The sequence below is a fragment of the Ictidomys tridecemlineatus genome, chromosome 10 (assembly GCF_052094955.1).
Source record: "Ictidomys tridecemlineatus isolate mIctTri1 chromosome 10, mIctTri1.hap1, whole genome shotgun sequence".
NCBI classification, from domain to species: domain Eukaryota; kingdom Metazoa; phylum Chordata; class Mammalia; order Rodentia; family Sciuridae; genus Ictidomys; species Ictidomys tridecemlineatus.
In genome coordinates, this window is record NC_135486.1 from 142,436,782 (window position 1) to 142,455,838 (window position 19,057).

Sequence of the window (19,057 nt, forward strand, 5' to 3'; positions counted from 1 at the left end):
GGAAAGGTTTATTTTGGCTCAAAGTTTCAGAGGTTTCAGTCCTTCTTGCGCAGGTCCTGTAGTGACTGCTCATCATGGTGGGAGCACAGCCAAGAGGAAGCTCCCACCTCTTGGTGGTTGGGAAGGGAAAGAGAAGAGCCCCGGTCTCAATATCCCCTTCAAGGACATGCCCCCAATGACCTAACTTCCTCCCTCTAAGCCCCACCTCCTAAAGCTTCCACCACTCCCTGCAGCACCACAGGCAAGGGACCCAGCCTTCAACACCAGAGCCCTGGGGGACAAAGATGGCAGGAAGGCAAGATTCCCACCCACCTCCAACCACAGTAGGCTTGTCTTCATTTTGTGTGAAGTTCAAACATAAGTGTCTGCTGCTTTAAAAAGGGGGGGGTCTGGGGGTGTAGCATGTGCAAGGCCCTGCAAAAAAAGAACCCACTCCTGATCAGCTTCTGCCTGCACTCAGAATATTCTTCAGCTGAAACCATTATAATTAGGAAGCCTATCTCCGGGCCTGGACGGGTGCTGGAACTTTACGTAAACCACACGGTCACTGCTGTCCACCGTGTGAATTCGTGTGCAGGAAGGTCCTGCTGGCGGGTTGGCGGTGGCTGGCTCTCTCCTTTTCCTTAGACTTTCTCATATGCATTTCTCCTAATCTCGCCAAAGGCATCCACATCTTCCTCCGTATTCACAGGAAACTGCTTCCACTTCAGATTTACTTTCTTTCTTCTTTTCAGACCATTTTCTTCAGGGCCCTTCTCCCACCTCCCTCCCTGACTGAGCTTCCCTCACCTGACACCCAGGCATGTCCTTCCCATGGGCATTTTTAGATTCCCGTCCATCATTTTTAGTTGCTGTATTCAGATACACATAAGAATGTGTGCGTATTACATTTGTAAACTGGAAACAAAGAAAAAAATTGGCAAGAGGGTATTTTGGAATTTGTGGGGAAAGGTCTTGGAGTTTTACCCAGAGGTCTCAGGGAAAATGCCGCCTGGACCTCCCAGAGACTGGCGCAGGTGGCCTCTGAGGCTGCCCAAGAGTTCTCTAGAGTGAGCTGCAAGTGGAGGACCAGAAAGCCATGCCAGCAGGGGCAGCTGCATCCTTTCCTTGGGGCCAGGCAGGGGTTGGGAACTCTTGCATTGGCTTCTTGACCCTCACACCCAAGGGCAGCTGCAGAGGGGACGGGGGAGTGGGAAAGGTGGGTGTCCCCCACAGACCAGTTCGCAGCACACCCAGCAACATGGGACCCCCTAAGAGCTGTGGAGGGCAGGGTGTGGGCTGAGCTGGCAGAGATGGCAGAACAGGGGCTGAGTTCAGAGGTGCCAGCTGAGAGGAGCACAGCATGAGCGCTGTGGCCACCTGCAAGGGAGAAAAAGTCCCACCTGTGCAGAACTCATGGGAAGCCAGAAATTCAGATATATGTGAAATTGGTCTTAAATTTGATAACTTTTTCTTTAAGTGCATGAACAGAACAGAACATCTAGGGGCTGGGTAGGGACCTCAGGGACCCGCTTACAACTTCTCGGCCTGGAAGGACATGGTTCTTCTGATAGACTTTCCTCCTCCATTTGGCAGGGTCACACTGGTCTCCAGTCCTCACAAGGATGACTGACGCTGATCTTTCTTGGTTCTAGGCCCCTGGGTGCCCCGACTACAGCATCCTCTCCTTCATGGGTGCTTTCCACGGGAGGACCATGGGTAAGGAGGACGGATGTGGTCCCAGGGTGGCATTTACAGTGATGGCAACAGCAACAGCAGTAGCGCCACCGCCTTTGGTCTGGCGCTGGAGATTTACGCAATTCTCGTAGATTCCAGACGATTCCCCAAAGAGGGGCACCGTTATGTCCACTTTGCAGATGTGGAAATTGAGGGTCAGCAAGAGAAGGAACTTGCCAAGGCCATTCAGTGGCAGAGGCTTGGATTTAAACCCTTGTGTCTCATCTTCAGAGCTTGTGTGTAATGAGTGGCAAATCATAAAGCACACGTGCACGTGCACGTGCCCGTGCATGTGTGTGTGCACGTACACACACACACACACACACATTTGTGGGCTCTTTAGGATGTTACAAGAGCTGGGATCTGCAGGCCAGAGACTCCCTGGCCATTTCAGGTCTGGGGCTGAAATCATGTCCCCTTCAAAGACTGTCCGTGCCACTGCCCCAGCCAAGCGTGTGCTCTTCTGTCTCGCTGGGCTCAGGTTGTCTGGCAACCACGCACTCCAAAGCAATTCACAAGATCGACATCCCTTCCTTCGACTGGCCCATCGCACCGTTCCCGCGGCTGAAATACCCTCTGGAAGAGTTTGTGAAGGAGAACGAGCAAGAGGAGGCACGCTGCCTGGAGGAGGTACCGCCCCCTCCCTTCACCTCCCCGCTCCCTTCTCCTCCTTGCCTGCCTGGCCCAGAGGACAGACATCTCATCTGGGATGAGGGTCATGGTCCCTGGAAAGGAGGTGGGGACAGAGAGACCTCATTCCTCACGTGTTCCGTGTCCGGAAGGGTGGTGAAACCCTCTTTCGCCACCACACTCATCCCCCACTTCTGGTACCAGCTTCTCTATCACTCACGCTTCTTTGGGGACAGAACCCGAGGTCACTCCTCATTTTAATAACATGTGAAGCTCATCTGTAATGACAGTGATCCTATTAGGGCTCTGTGGAGGTGGGATTGGGGAGCACTTGGTGTGCATGGTCCAAATTGACTTGTGTTCTATGTATGAAATATACCCAGTATTTTAAGGGCTTAATATGAAAAAAATCACTAGTAAATCTTAAATATTCATTACATATTGACATAATAGTTTGGATAGATTAAGTTCAGTAAAGTGCTGTTAAAATTAATTTCATATTTTTTGGGGGGTGAGGATTGAGCCCAGGGGTGCTCTACCACTGAATCACATCCCCAGCCCTATTTTCCTTTTTATTTTTTATTTTGAGACAGGGTCTTGCTATGTTGCTTGGGGACTTGCTAAGTTGCTGAAGCTGGCTTTGAACTTGGGATCCTCCTGTCTCAGCTTCCTGAGCCACTGGGATTAGAGGTGTTTGCCATTGTACCAAACATCGAGGTTTCTAAAATTAAAAAGACATTAACTTTAACAGCATTCTGTTGAACCTACTATGTCAGTATGTCATTAGTATTTTTAAATGATCAGAGAGACATTTTATCTTTCCACACTGAGTCTGGGACACTGTGTGTATTTTATACTTAGAGCTCAATTCAATTTGGACCAAGCACGATGCCGAGTGTTCCCCCGACCCCACTCCACACTGCCCTGTTGGGGTCGCTGTCTGCAGATGAGCTTCACAAAGTGTTTTAGAGAGGAGCCATCCCAGATTCTGCCAAAAGATGCTCACAACTACGATGAGAGCAAGGAGAATGTCAGGGTGACGAGGTGCAGCGGTGGCAGTGGGGCTCTCCCTGCCGGCAGCTTCTCTGAGCCAGCCACAGCTGCCTTGTGGGTCAGGACGGGGCTTCCCAAGTGCAGTCACTTGGCCCAGGGCTCAGCTTGCTCCCCACCGGCACCTTGCCCACCTCAGGTCAGACGAATTGTTCCTAGAGGACCCATGCTGGTCCCCAAAGTGGCACAGCACTCTCAGTACCATCCAAGGGGCTCATGGAGCCCCAGACCCCTCCATGGACACAGCTCAGGAGCGTCCCTGAGGCACTGTCACCTTCGCAAGCTGCTGTCATTTTCCATGGTTTCCAGGTGGAGGACCTGATCGTGAAATATCGGAAGAAGAAGAAGACGGTGGCTGGGGTCATCGTGGAGCCCATCCAGTCCGAGGGTGGAGACAACCACGCCTCGGATGACTTCTTCCGGAAGCTGAGAGACATTGCTAGGAAGGTCAGAGAACATGGCGAGGCCACAGGGGCTTCTGGGTTAGGTTCTAGGAGCAAAGAGTGGGCTCTGGAACCCGGGGAACATCCCGATGTGCAGCTGGGGTCACGTCCTGGATAGAGGAGGTGGGTGGGGGAGGTGGGGGGTGCTTCTTTAAATGTCATTGCAAAATCAGCCACCAATCTGCTGCCTTCATTTGGAGCTTTCTCGATAATTAAGCGGCTCCTGGGAAGGCCTCAGCCTCCTCTCTTTCCTTTCTGGAGACCCTCACCCCATCTTTCAGTCAGTTGTGGTCCATACTCGATGGGGCCCCATTGGACAAACTGTGTTAAGATCCCGTGTCTGTTTTAACGGGTTGTGCGTGTATGACTCACACTTCAAACCAGTGAGTCCGCAGATAAACGCTACAAGTCATGAGTTGGTTTAGACACAGTCCCGTGTTAGCAATGGGCTTGGCGACAGGCAGAATGTGGAAACTGAGTGTAGGAGGTGACGTCCCCTCCCCACTATGGACACATTCACTCCTGCCAGGGTCCACCCTGGGACTAAGGCCAAGCCAAACAGGCTGGATGCAGCTGGGCGGTCTCAGGACATGCGCAGCACTTGGCACAGCTCGGCTGGAGCTGCTCCTCTGCTGGAGGGTTTGGTTTTGATTTTCAAAGCCCAAGAACGTTGGTTGCTCTGCAGCTGAGCCAGCGGGAGCTGTGGCTGGGTTCTGGGTCCAATGGCAGGTCACTGTGCGGGCTGGGGCCGCTGACCTTGTCGGGTGTTGATTTCTGCTTCCTGTCTCCCGTCTGGGGCCAGCACGGCTGTGCCTTCTTGGTGGATGAGGTCCAGACGGGAGGAGGCTGCACAGGCAAGTTCTGGGCCCACGAGCACTGGGGCCTGGATGACCCTGCAGACGTGATGACCTTCAGCAAGAAGATGATGACCGGGGGCTTCTTCCACAAGGAGGAGTTCAGGCCCAGCGCGGTGAGTGGGCCCAGCAGGCCGTGGGCGAGGGCGTGCCATCCAGAACCAGGCCTCTCGGGGCACCCGGTACGTCCCTGAGGGGTTGGCAGGCCCAGCTTGTCACTTTAGTCGATGGTCATGGTGACCCCAGCTCCAGCTCCTGTGCAAACCCATCTGCACAGCCGTCCACTGTCCGTCTTCAGACTCTCTCAGTAAGATCAGTCAATCTGCTACGGCAGACGGGACCCGTGCTGTGTGCGGAGCACTTCACAGGTTCTTTCAGTCCTCACAACAGTCTAACCCGTGGGTGTTATTGTTATCCCCATTTTACTAATGGGGAAACAGGCCAGAGAAGTAAGTGGTCCCAGGTCACAAGGCCTGTAAGTGACAAAGCCAGGATTCAAATGCCCCAAACCACTACAGGATACTGCTGGGTGTACAGACCGATGAGTGTGCAACATCAGGCCTGGAATCCTCCTCCCACCATCCTACCCGGAGGTTCCTGTGGTCTGAAACGGCCGCTGGAACTCCAGGAGTCAGGCCTCAGTTCTAGGCCGTGGGAAGGGAGAGCAGCGATGGAAAGGAGCCCCTTCCTGTCTGCAGAAGCCTGAGAAACCCCTCAGGACGCTTCCACCCTCCAGAAGGCCAGGTCACCGGCCAGTCCTCAAGACACAGAGGCGGGAAGTGTGTGCTCCGTTGGCCACAGCCCTGCCTATTCCCCGAACGGCTGAGGGTGGCTGAAGTGGGGACCGATCAGGGGCAGAGTGCCCACAGCCCAGTCCAGCTCCCCCTCCATGAGCTGCATTTGCCGTGGGTGAGACCCTCCCCTCTCAGAACCTCAGCTCCCTGCCCTGTGAAGTGAGGGTCACAGGCCAGTCATGCACCCCAGGCTGAGGTTTCGCTCGACAACACACCTCATGTTTGTGGTGGCCCCCAAGACGGCACCACCTATGACCCAGCAGCGTCTCCACTGCCCTAGTCTGTGGACGCTCACTCTGTGATGTCCTCACGGTCACAAAGCCACCGGGGGACGCATCTCTTGATACTCAGTGCAAGCCCCGAGTGGAGGCCCCACGTCCTGACCTCCCCAGGCCTGAGGCATCTCCAGGGAGCGGCATCTCCGTCTCCCCACAGTGTGCACGCCTGAAGGCGGACTTGGGAGGATCTGGGGGAGCAGGGCTGCTGCCCTCCTGGCCCTTGGCAGGTGTCCTCTGGAGAAGAAGGTGTGTCAAAGGTGGGGGCCCTGCAGGGAGTGGCCACGGGAGCCCTCCTGACACTCCACCTCCTTCCAGCCTTACCGGATCTTCAACACCTGGCTGGGGGACCCATCTAAGAACTTGTTGCTGGCCGAGGTCATCAATGTCATCAAGCGGGAGGACCTGTTGGATAACGCGACCCGTGCCGGGAAGGCCCTGCTCACGGGGCTGCTGGACCTCCAGGTACCCACTCAGACCCACTCTCCAGGTGCCTGCACCCCCAGGGCTGCAGCCGGACCCTCACATGGCACTGCACCTGCTGTCCAGAGGTCCTGAGCGGGCCAGGCTGCTCCAAGCTACCCGCAGAGAAGGCGCCCCCCCACTCCTCCACACCGCCCCTCCCCCGCTCCTGACTCCGGCTCACCCTCGGATGTAAGCTCAGACACCCCTCCCTGGAGAGGCTGGCGCGCACCCCCTCCTGCCCCACAGCTGCTCCTCACTCCCTCTTCTGTTCTGCATATTCCCAAGCTTAGCAGGCCTGTCCACCGTGATCTGCAGCCAGCTGTAGGTAATGTTAAATGTTCTAGAAGCCACACGAAAAGTAGATAGGAGGAAGTAAAATTAATTTTAAGAATATATTTTGCTTCACACATTATATCAAAAAGATGATCGATTCAACAGGTCATCAATACAGAAAACAAATAATGTGCTATTTCAGATTATTTTTCTCATACTGAGCTTTTAAAATCTGGTATACATCTTAAACTTAGAGCGAATTTCAGTTTGGACTCATCACGTTTCAGCAGCCACTGGGAAGGACAGGTCTGCATTAGAGCTTTTTGTCCGACACACACAAGTGCCCTCTCCTAGACTCAGGGCCAAGGTGGGAGGTGGCTGGGAGAGAACCAGTGTTTCCAGGACCAGCCAAAAGAACCCAGGAGTGGGAAGAAGAGGTGCCTTTCTCTGGGTGGCTGATCTCAAAGGGTCCCTCACCTGGTATCTGAATCATCCAGCCAGCAGTGACATGAACAGAAGCTCACTAAGGTGGGGATAGTGATGATGATAGTGGTGGTGGTGATGGTAGGGTGATAATGTTGGTGATAATAGTGATGGTAAGGGTAGTGAAGGCGATGGTGATGGTGATGATGTTGGTGATACTGGTGTGGTAATGGTAGTGAAGTGATGGTGATGGTATGTTGGTATATTGACAGTGGTATGATGGTGATGGTGATGATGTTGGTGATACTGGTGTGGTAATGGTAGTGAAGTGATGGTGATGGTATGTTGGTATATTGACAGTGGTATGATGGTGATGGTGATGATGTTGGTGATACTGGTGTGGTAATGGTAGTGAAGTGATGGTGATGGTATGTTGGTATATTGACAGTGGTATGATGGTGATGGTGATGATGTTGGTGATACTGGTGTGGTAATGGTAGTGAAGTGATGGTGATGGTATGTTGGTATATTGACAGTGGTATGATGGTGATGGTGATGATGTTGGTGATACTGGTGTGGTAATGGTAGTGAAGTGATGGTGATGGTATGTTGGTATATTGACAGTGGTATGATAGTGATGGTGATGATGTTGGTGATACTGGTGTGGTAATGGTAGTGAAGTGATGGTGATGGTATGTTGGTATATTGACAGTGGTATGATGGTGATGGTGGAGGCCATGGTGGTGCTGATGATCTTCATGTTGGTGGTAGTGACGCTGATGGTCTGTGTTCTTTGCTGATGTTTACCTCTCTGTCATGATTAAGGACCTAATGATGATAACTTCTGTTTATTTATGCCACATCTTGTGTTGAAGGCTTTATCTCAGAATAGAGTTATCTTAGAATAGAGTTATCATATTTAATGAGGAAAAGACAGGACCAACATTAAATTTAAGTCTCAGAAATCCAAGGTCCAGAACTTGGATTTGGATACAAGAGGAGTCAGGGGCTCCAGCCCCACCCCCATGCAGGGAGGCCAGATTTAGCAAATTACATTAGAAGATGCCCAGTTAAGTTTGAGAAACAGCAACTGATTTTCTCTTTTTTTTTTTAGCAGAAGCATATCCCAGGCATGCAACAGTTAGGACACATTTATACTTTATAAAATTGTTTGTTGTTTATCTGAAGTTCTAATTTAGTTTGACATCCTATGTTTTACTTGGAAACCTTAACTCAGAATGACTTGAAATTAGGAAAATATGACTATCTTTATTTTCTGGATGAGAAGATGGAGGTTTGGGGAGATGTGTCCTTTGCCCAGGCCCAGGCAGCAGTGAGGGAACCAAGCTTTAAAGCCAGGTCTGCCTGACTGTGAAGACTCTGAAGGGGTTAGTGTCGCTCAGAAGGTAGCTGAGACCCCCAGTGGGTGTGTTCTGATGGGTTCCTCTTGAACTGAGTTAGAATTTAAACTGAGGGTGGCAGAGGGGCAGGGCAAGAGGGAAATCATCCAAACAGGGCTGAACCTTTCCTGCTGGGAGCCTCAACACTGGGAAATGGCATGGGCAGAAGTGACAGGTGACACTCATTGCCCCAGGAGGCATCTGGGCCCTGCTCGGGGTCATCTTAGTCAATTGCGGGACATCATGTGGGGTCCAGACCAGACAGGGATCTTGGTGTCCTGGGGCTGCCCCTTGTCCTGAGCTGAGTTCCCTTCCTGAAAGGTCCACGTGGACCCAAGGTTGCCCTCCTCATGAGACATCATCATGGGGCAGCTTGCAGACTCTGGAGATAAAAAGGGACAGGCAGCGCACACGGCCTGGTGGGGACATGACTGGGAACACAAAGAAAAGGCACCAGGAGAGAAAAGACAGAGCAGTTCACAACAGTCCACGATGACCCCAAATAGGCCAGTGGGACAGAGAACAACGGGACAGGCAGTCAGACCTGAGGTCTCGGTGCTGCACAGGGGCATGGAGAGAAGCATTGTCCTCCTGACCCTCCAGCCTCCCCAGTGAAAGCAAGCCCAGGTGAAGACGCGCCAAAAAGTGTCCTGGGGAACTCCCTGGCATCCTGCTTTTGAGAACCTGCATGGGGCTAATTTAGAGGGGTGGGAGGGGTTCTGGGTCTCTGTTGGAATCTCAGAAAGCTATAGGCAAGGAGTTGAGATTATAGGAAGGCCCTAAAGTAATTAGAGGGAAATGGGTGACTAAGAGGGAGAGGCCTACACAGATGCACACGTGCAGACCACAGGCCATCAGAGCCCGGCCTGGAGCAGGGGCTGTCGTTCCTGCTGCCCTGCACTCATTCAGTCGATAGCCATTAAGAGTGTGTGTGTGTGTGTGTGTGTGTGTGTGTGTGTGTGTGTGTGTGTGTGTGTGTCACAAGGGCCCTAAGTTATGTCCAAATGGAACAGACCTGGATCCCTGCCTCCCAAGAGACTGCTCGCTGGTGTGGGAGGGGTTCCATCGCCACCAGAGCACGACGGGGTCTGCAGTTTCCACCAGGGACTGTTGAGAGAGAAGAGCTGCTCCAGCAATGCCCCTCCCAGTGCCTGAGAGGATTCAGGGTTCCCAGGCCTCACCGCTGTCCTTCATGTGGACAGTGTAGAGCAGGGAGGGATGGACCCTCCCAGATGGCTGAAAACTGGGTGGCTTAAAATAAGAATTTATTCTCACACGGTCCTGGGAGGGTTTGTTCCTCCAGGAGGTTCCGCCTCGCCCTGCTTCTGGGGGCTGCCGCTCCTTGGCTCGTGGATGTGTCCTCCAGTCTCTGCTTCCACCATCCCCTGGCCTCCTCCCCACTGTGCTTGTGTCCAAACGCCCATCTTATCAGTTGTGACACTTGTCATTGGATCAGAACCCACCTCTGTCCAGTGGGACTCATCCTAACTACCTCTGCAAAGTCCCTATTCCGAACAAGGTTATTTGCACAGGTTCCAAATGGTGCGACCAGGCACCACTCAACCCAGTGCCTCTCCCAACCCCAAAGCCTTCAATGAGGAGCATACCTTCTAGAAGGAATAGTAGTTTCTAGAATAGCTAATAATAGAGATGGCTAACATATAAAGAGCACCTACTAAGTGCCAGGCCCTGGGCATAGGACTTGGCACATAAACCCTATCCCATTAAAATCTTTGCACAGGTTATTAGGGTCAGTGGCATTTGCACCTTTGGCTTACGGAAGAAGAATTAGGTGTGGGCCACTTAGATGATCCACCCAGGGTTGCACGATGTGAAGGAGACAGCTGAGTTCTGAACCCAAGCCTGGATTCTCCAGAACCAGAGCTCTTATCCCAACAGTGGGATATACCAGTCCAGCAGAGCCCCAAGGGCTGGACCAGGAGAGGCATCTGAGAAAGCACAGCCACGGAGCCCAGCTGGTGCCCAAGAGATGGCTTTGACACCCTCTTTGTCACCCCATTGCAGGCCCGGTACCCCCAGTACATCAGCAGGGTGAGAGGACGAGGCACCTTTTGCTCCTTCGACACTCCAGATGAATCCATAAGGAACAAACTCATTTTAATTGCCAGAAACAAAGGTAAGGAGACCCAGAATGGACATTTGAGTTTCATCAGTGTCCAGAGTCACTGTGAAGAAACCCTCAGGGTCCTTCCTTCAGGGAGGTGCAATCTCACAGGGAGCGGAGCAGTAATTTGTAATTTTGTAATCTACTACGATTACAAATCCTGGGGAAGGGGAAGGGGTGAGATGGAGGGGTGGAGAGATCAGGTGGGGAAATGGTGGGGGCCAGAAGTCAGCAAAGGCAGCTTTAAGGAGGTGACATTTTACCCGAGCCTTGACAAAGGCACAGGGCTTGGCCAGGTGGGGAAGGAGAGGAAGAACATCCTGGGCAAGGAAAGCATGCAGGCACACCTGAGGCAGGTGGAGCTAACAGGTGGAGAAGCAGAAAGAGCGGAGGGAGGTGGGGACAGACGGGGACTGGCGGAGTGCAGCAGGCCCACATCAGGCTCCAGATGCCAGGCGCTAGGAGCTCAGGGAAGCCTCAGAATTGTTTTAAGTGGGCGAGGGGGGATTATGATGTGATCAGAGCACCTACTATGTGTCAGGCACAAAGTTAGACCTTTTTCTCATGCCTTCTTGTGGAATCCCTGCAGCAGCCCCGCAGGCAGGGACAATCGGCCTCCTTTTTAAAATGAGAAAACCAGGGGCTGGGGGTTGGGTCCTTCTAGTATGTGCAACCCCTGGTTCCCTCCCCAGCAGGGAAGGGGAGGTGGGAGCAAGCCCCGCTGCAGATGGGAAGTTGCCCTTGAGCACCAAGCAGAGACCCTCCGCCAGGACAGCTCATGCCTGCATGGCCTGAGTTTTCTTCCCCAGCACATAAGGAGCCTCTGGAGGGCAAGGAGAGCAGGCATTCAGAGTCAGGTGGTAGGAAAGAAGCAGAGGAGGGCTGAGGTGGGTGGGGGAATGGGCGGGCAGGTCAGGAGGGAGCCTGGCCAGGAGGACCATGTGGTGGGTGAGCGTCACTGTCCTCCCAGCCCTCCTGGCACACCCACCCGGAGCCCTCTGCCTAACCACCTCCTGCCTCTTCCCCCAGGTGTGGTGTTGGGGGGCTGCGGCGACAAGTCCATCCGTTTCCGTCCCACACTGGTCTTCAGGGATCACCATGCTCACCTGTTCCTCAATATTTTCAGCGACATCTTAGCAGATTTCAAGTAGAAAAGCCATTTCCACTACACTCAGAGAAGCCCGATCTCAACAGTTGTCAATTGATTAGTTTGCCTAATTCATGTTTCCACTTAAAAGCATCAGAGGCGAATGCATAAACTGAAGGGTTATTTGTGGGGAGGGGATGTTTTGGTGGTTATGGGAGAGGGGAAGGGGCTGGCTTTGATTTTCCTCCTAGCAGAGCCAATGGTACCAGTTGGTTTCAGCCCATAATTTCTGGTGGAGTCCTGCACAGTCTTGGAGAGGGCCATGTGGGTCTTGGCCATATTTCAGCCCACCCAATCCTGACAATTTCTTTAGAAGCCAGTCATGGGAGCCCACCTGCTCCTGAGGCTGGTGGCCAGGGTTCTTGGGTTCCAGGCTATCTCAAATGCCCTGTCCTATAATCAAAGACGGCTGGCTTCCCCTCACCCTATGCAACAAACACGCTTTCCCTTCCTTCCCCAGCACCTGGAGCTCTGAACACCCCATGCATGATTCCGTGCCGGATGGATGGTTCCCAGGAACCACAAAGCAGGCACAGGAGGACTGAACTTGGGGAAAGGGGACCTCTCCTCTCAGTGCTCCTGGGGTCCTCTACACTCTCAGTTCCACCCATGATGGGCCTCTGTCCTTGGAGGATCTCTAGGAGGATCGAGGATGGTTCTTACTGACACCTCTATCCCCACACCATCCTCCCTGTTGTATGTGCAGCCTAAAGTGTGACCTGAGCATGCAGGGGACACACAAGAGCTGGAAGGTCAGAAGCACGGGTCTGTCCGCCCAGGAGCACAAGCCCAGAGCCACTTCATCCCATCTCCCGGGGCCCCTTGAGGTCTGACCCTTGACCCCCCCTCCTGGGAGGCTCCTTCTCAGCTTTCATTCATCTGCCTTCACTCTGCTTCTGAGCAGAGCTGACTCGTCAGCGGGAGCCACTGCTGGACTAGCTTTCTTCTTGAGGGAAGTGTTGTGAATTAGACACCAGAGCCCTGCACATGAAAAGCAACCTGTTGGTTGCTTCCTTATCTTGCCCCTGAATTCCGCTTTGCCTGAGATGCCGGAGCTGGAGATCACAGGTAGATGATTCTTATGTCCAGGTTGTGGACAAGGCCCAGCATCTCTGCCAGAGGCGAGACCTTCTCGGAACTTATCTGACCTCAGATGCTCCTAAAAAGAGCCCTCAAGAATCCTGCAGCCTCAAGGCCTGGTCTAGTGGGTAGACGGAGAGTCTGGCTTGTATTCTGTGACCAGAGGGAAACCTCTGCGCCTCTGGTGCCTTGGTGGACTATTTTGGAAGATGGACATGTCAAGGTTCCCAATTCAGCATTTTGTCCTTTTAATAACTAATCATCCAAAGATTCAGCTCCCACTCTTCCTCATGCTTGACCATCAGCCTTTCTTGTTGAGATGAAACGTTAACAGAGCTGGACGGATCCCCAAGTCCTGAGTCACTCTGCATTCCTGCAGTCTGCGGCAAATCTGCCGTTTTTCCTAAGGAGTTTTGCCACGTCTGAGGTCATGTTTGCCCTGCCAACTACGTGAGGAGGCATGCCTCCCTCCCACCCATTTGTATGCTTTTTTTAATACATCAATCTTTACTCACTCATCAAACCATCCTAAAATATCTGTGCTACCCCAGGCCCTGTGCTAAGCACCTGGAAGACACATGGGAAAGAAAATGTGGTCCCAGCTCTCAAAAGACTCACTATCCATGGGGAACAACTGACTCTAAAACCAAATATATCAGAATGGCAAGTGCAATGACAGAGACGGGTGAGGAACACAGTAAGTCAGAGGGAGGACCCCAATCTGCCTGAAGCGTAGAGGAACTTTCAAGGAGCAGGACTTTGCAGAATGAGCAAGTTCACCAAGCAGACAGGGCACGGAAGAATGTTCCAGAAAGGGAACAGCATACAGAAGTTCACAGTCTCATTCCTTTAACTGAGGAGCCAGATTCCATAGGCAATATCCCAAGGTTCAAGCCTTACTTAACAAACAAGAAAAATGCAAACCCAACCATGATGCATATACGGGATTATGTATGCTTTCTCCTGAGAACTTTAGCACCGGGTGCAAATATTCAATAAGATTCTTGGAGTCCTGAGAATTCTAAGCCTGGGAACACTGGGAAACTTGGCTCTCTTCAGTGGAGGGCACGGCTCCAGTATTCTGTTCTCTCCCCACGGGGCATTGATGGAGGAATGAGATCATTTTATCTGGAAAGTTATTTCTGAACTTATCATTCACTCCTTACCAAGGGAAGTTACTTGTAAAATATTTAAGCCATTTACCAAGCCCTTGTCAACTTGGGGCATGATGAGCTCCTGAGATGTCCTCTTTTGTGGGGTGGGGGGGTGAACTGGAGGAAATCCAAGGAAAAGAATTTTTGGCAGAGCTCAAGATGGCAGAAACTGAGAAGGGTCTGGAGAAGACACTGTAAGCCAATGGACAGCTCCTGTCCAGGGCAGAGCCCAGGAGGAAGTGCTTCTGTGGGGGTCTGGAGATGAACCCATCACCCATTAGTACCATCGAGTCTGGTGAATGTCTCTAGCGTGTCTTGTCACTTTTACAGAAAACCAAGTCCAGTACTAGCAAGTCTTAGCACATCCTCCCTTTTTATTATAAATGGGTGTTTTTTATAATTTTTACTGACTCTCAGTAACCATGCAAAATTGTGCTCCACATTAACATATCTATATATCCTATCTCTATATATCAGCTCATGGTAGAAACCATAGCTAGGGAGCATCGCAGACTTATGCATACAAAGTGATCTTGTTTACAGTATTCTGTTGACAGTGCCAATAAATGATAAGGAAATTAACATGCCACAATGTAACTGATGACCACATGCACAATTCCATGAATTAAATGTTTCCTGTGTTGATCAGTATTCTTAAATTAAAAAAAATTTATAATGGAAACAACAGCGTGAACGTGGACTTTCTGAGTTAGAAATGGTTTTGTTACATGATTATTTGATAAGCACTTAGGAAGCACCTATTGTACACCTGGTAGAGACGTCGTGGGGAAGCCCTATCTGCGTAAGCCACCCTGGGCTCAGAAGTGCTGTAAGGCCATCCTCACTACATTCATATCATGTGACAGAGATGTCAGGGTGGATGAGGCACCATCCTTCTCTCAGCCCACGTTTGGCGGGAAAGGTCACGACCACCTAGTATAGGGATCAGACAGACATTGCATACTGCAGATGCACAAGGCTACCTCCAAGGTGAAGGGATGCTCCAATAATGGGGGACATTTCAGAGGAAGATTACAGCCAGACAGAGGCAGGAAGGCAGGGCCGGACAGGCAGCTCTGAGATCCTTATCGCTAGATCACAAACAGGGAGACAAGATGAGGCTGTGACCAGGTCAAGCAAGAAGGCAGGGCTCAGTCCCCTGGACCTTCTCTGCCATGCTGAGCAATATGAGCCTTCCATGTGGGACACGTGGCCAAAGGTCTGGAGCAGGGAGTCATCCAGGGCACATTTTAGAAAGACTCCTGAGGGTTCTCCACAAGGAACAGGGAGTCCCGAGAGCAGTTAGGAAGCTGGCCTGTGGCCTGGAGAGGAGACAGCAAGACGGGTTGGAAAAGAAAGAAAAGCAAAGGCCAAACAGGACAGTCATTCTCAACACCAGATGTATTAGGATTCACCCTAAGGAGTTTTTTAAAAATCCTAAAATCACTCCAAACCAAATTAGATTCCCTGGTGGTTGACAACAGAATAAACTAGGAGCAGAAGCAAGAGGGGGAAGGCACAGGGACGCTTTGACACACTGTGGAAATGGTCAGCTCTCTGACCCCTCTGGTGTCCTGAGCTGGAGCCACCCCTGTCCCAGCAGCAGCTGTGGTTCTCAAGGTCCTTATTTTCCTAACTGTAAAATGTACTGTTTGGAACACACCTTTCCAGGGTCCTTCCAAATTGGACATCCAACAAGTCTATGAACCTTTTAGCCTGGAAGGCAGTATTTACCATAAAACGTACTTTTAAACAATAATCCCGTGTAAATAGTGCTGATTGTCATTTTGAACATTCACGGCAAGCCTCCTTTTCTGATGGTGCTTTAAAATTCTCACAATGAAACTATGAGGTGTTTATTTTGTAGACCTACGTTTAAGACAAGGAAACCGAAGCTTAGGCGCACCTGCCCAAAACCTTGCCCCTTGGAGGCCAGGATGTGATCTACACAACCTGTGAAAGATCACTGTGGACCCCTGCATGCAGCTGATGAAGGACTGGCTGAGGATGGGACTATACTCAGGGCGCTTTCCTTCAGCCAGCCTGGCTTTGTTACCAGGGATTGATTCCAGGGGCGCTTACCACTAAGCCACATGCCCAGCCCTCTGTTTTTTTATTTTGAGATGGGGGTCTCACTAAGTTTCTTGGGGCCTCCCTATGTTGCTGAGGCTGGCCTCAAACTTGTGAACCTCCTGCCTCAGCTTCCTGAGTCGCTGGGATTACAGGTGTGCGCCAGCAGAACAGGCAGTCCTTGAAAGTCAACAAGAACTGGTCAGCATTAGTGTGAGCTCCAAAATGCACATTTCTAAGGCAGCTGGATTAAAGATACCAGAACTTCAAGATCAAATACACTTTTAAAAGTCAATGTTTTCTATATTCTGTCCCTCCCTCCCCTTTGGTGAGGCAGGACAGGTCGGTAGAATGACCCAGCTCTGCTACTTTCTAGCTGGGTGACACTGAGCAAGGCACTTTACCTCTCTGAGCCTCGCCTGCCAAATGTGGGTGATTATAGTAAATACTAACCTTTCCTGGTCACTTCCCTGGCCTAAACACCACTATTTTCAGTGCTTTTCCTATAGTAGGTCATTTAGTCCTCCCAGTGATATACTGTTATTATCTTCACTTCACAAATGAAGAAACCAAGGCACAAAGAGAGGTTATACAACTGGCCTGAGGTCCCAGCAGGGCTGAGATTCACACAGAGAAGAAACTCAGCTTCAGAAGCTCTGTGCTTTGCCCTGCATTCTATCGCCTCCCTGGGGTTCTCCAATTCAAATGGCTACTGGCAAAATTAAATAAAATCATGGAAAAATCGTCAGCACACAGTAGGTGCTTAACATTCCTTTTGATGCTGCTTCTTCATGAATAGCTGAGTGTATCTCACATAGGACACTACCAACCTCATAGAGCAGCATTTCTACTCATAAATATTACATCTATTTCCCAACACAGGTACAGACCTGATGCTGGAATACTCCACTGTAGATCAGTAAAAAGAATATTTTGTCCCTCCAGTTGGTACCAACATGGCCAGATGGTATTAGCCCTGCCTGATTAGTTCTAATCAGGCAAGATTCTATGGTTGAAAGCCACAGGATCAAAACAAGGCCATAAAAGTTGGACTCTGCCTGGGGCTTGATTGGACCCTGTTGCTTTCCATTAAGGAAGTCATGAAACAGCAGCTGGAGGCAAGTGCCAACTGGAATGGTTGGGCAGTCACCCAGGCTGTCCCCTGCGAGGAGCAGTGCCCACTGGATCCACCTGGAAGCGCATTCAACATGGAGACTGAATGAGAGGCTGGGAGGTGGGCAGACACCTGGCCCTGGGTCAAGGTGAGTCTCAAGTTTGTTAACAGTAGGAAGATCAACAGCTGTGACCAGGTTTCAAGTTCCATGAGCTACCTACCTGATGTGCAAACCAGAAGCATCGTCCCCAGCTCAAGTGACCATGTGGAAACCAACAAGGCCCAGACCATCCTGTCCTCCATAGCTAAATGATACACGGCCACAGCACGTGCAGAGTGGAAGGGGTTGCCACGTCCAGACAGGAAGGAAAGCCGCTCTACAAGGGACCAACACAGTCACGTCACAGATGCTTCCCACTGACTGTGGGTTTCCTGTGCCCACTCAGCCACTGAGTTAAGAATCAGAATTCATAGCTGGGAAACTTCTCCCGTTTAGAAAGTTGGGCAGGGACTGTGTACACCACCGCATCCTTCTTCATGTGTTAAGGGCAGTGATAGGCTTATGATGAAAACTCAAACCTCAGCAGGGGTATCCAGTTGAAAATGTAAGACTTCTGGTCTCATCCACCAACACCCTCCCCAGGGGACCACCGCCAACCATGTTGTTCTGTGCTTTGCTTTCTTCACTTCATGCCACCCCAGTCATCTTACCTAAAGATGTAGGTCAACCTCACCCTTTTTTTAAGGGCCACATGAATGCCACAGTATGGACCCAACAATTGTTTAACTATGTTCCCTACTAAGGGAAACTTGAGACTTTTTTTTTTTTTTGCTGTTAGAAAAATTTCAGTGAACATCTTCACATTCTTGTGAAGATTACTACTCTACAGTGAATTACTACTCTACAGTGAATCTCTGCCCTCCCTGTCCCCAGAAATTCATGTTGGAATTTCATCTCCAGTGCAATGGTATTTGGCGGTGGGGACTTTGGAAGCTGATTAGGCAGTCATGAAAGGTATTGATAAAGGACATCGGGAAGGCTCCCTCACCCCTCCCCCACATGAGAACACAGCCAAGGGATGGCAGCCATGAACCAGGAAATGGACCCCACCACACACAGGGTCAGCCTGACTGGGCCTCCTGGGCCCCAGAACTCCGAGGAATAAGTCATTTTGAGCCACCCAGGTTGTGGTAGTTTGTCACAGCAGCCCAAAGAAACTAAGGCAATTATTATTTTTGGTTTTTTAAGGGGGATACATGCCCCACCTGCATAGAAGACCATTTCTGTGTTTGGAGAACTGCATTCCCACCCATTTTGGGTATTTCCCCAAAATTGGGGTGCACTGGAATTACGTGGGAAGCACAGAAATGGTCTAGCAAACTCTACAAGGTTGAACATGGTGTTATCTGTTCTTGTTCATCTGGGGTTTTAACAGCTCCCAGGCACTCTCCCATTGGGTGTTCCGGAAGACGACTCACTCTGCACTCCCACATCAGGAACTGAGGTCTTAGCTCAGAGTGCATTTGCTCCATGTGCCCTCTGCTGGTGCTGCCTGGACCGGCCACGCATGCAGCACCAAGCTGACGGGAACTGGCTCTCACCTTCCAGGCCAAGTCCCTAGCAGGCTTAACAGTACAAGATCCTTCAGGGTTGGCACGAACCCTGACATTAGGATCATTTACAGATAGTGATGCCAGGTCAGGGGCCTGGGTGATGCTTTGAAAGCAGGGCCATCATACAACTAAGTCAATGGAATCACATGCCATTTACCCTGAAGAGCTGGCACTTCCAAATGGGTTTGAGGGCCTCCAGGCCCAGCAAGACCCACTACCAGGATCTGGGTCACACCTACAGAATCTGCACACCAAGAACTTGCCCGGCACCCACAGCCTGTCTAGGAAAACCAGATGGACCCACTTCCACAGTTATCGCAGGAAAGTCAGGCTCCTCCCTTTGGCAACTGCTCTCAACCTGTCCAGTGCAGAAGCACAGGCCTGCTGCTCCCTCTGTGCCTGCTTCCGCTTCAAGACCAGGGCTAAGGCC

The 19,057-nt window shown here is 51.2% G+C and overlaps 1 protein-coding gene across 3 annotated transcripts in view; it reads left to right on the top strand.

The window, feature by feature from the left end:
- Abat (4-aminobutyrate aminotransferase) overlaps positions 1-14,514 on the top strand; it is a 77,718-nt gene extending 63,204 nt beyond the window's left edge. For all 3 annotated transcript variants that reach the window (XM_005327163.5, XM_040278014.2, XM_040278015.2), the window contains exons 10-16: positions 1,635-1,698; positions 2,198-2,346; positions 3,706-3,843; positions 4,642-4,809; positions 6,081-6,227; positions 10,349-10,460; positions 11,478-14,514. In XM_005327163.5, coding sequence (XP_005327220.1) covers positions 1,635-1,698; positions 2,198-2,346; positions 3,706-3,843; positions 4,642-4,809; positions 6,081-6,227; positions 10,349-10,460; positions 11,478-11,599 — 900 coding nt within the window. In that variant the 3' untranslated portion in view covers positions 11,600-14,514. The remainder of the gene's footprint in view (positions 1-1,634; positions 1,699-2,197; positions 2,347-3,705; positions 3,844-4,641; positions 4,810-6,080; positions 6,228-10,348; positions 10,461-11,477) is intronic.
- The last annotated feature ends 4,543 nt before the right edge of the window (positions 14,515-19,057 follow it).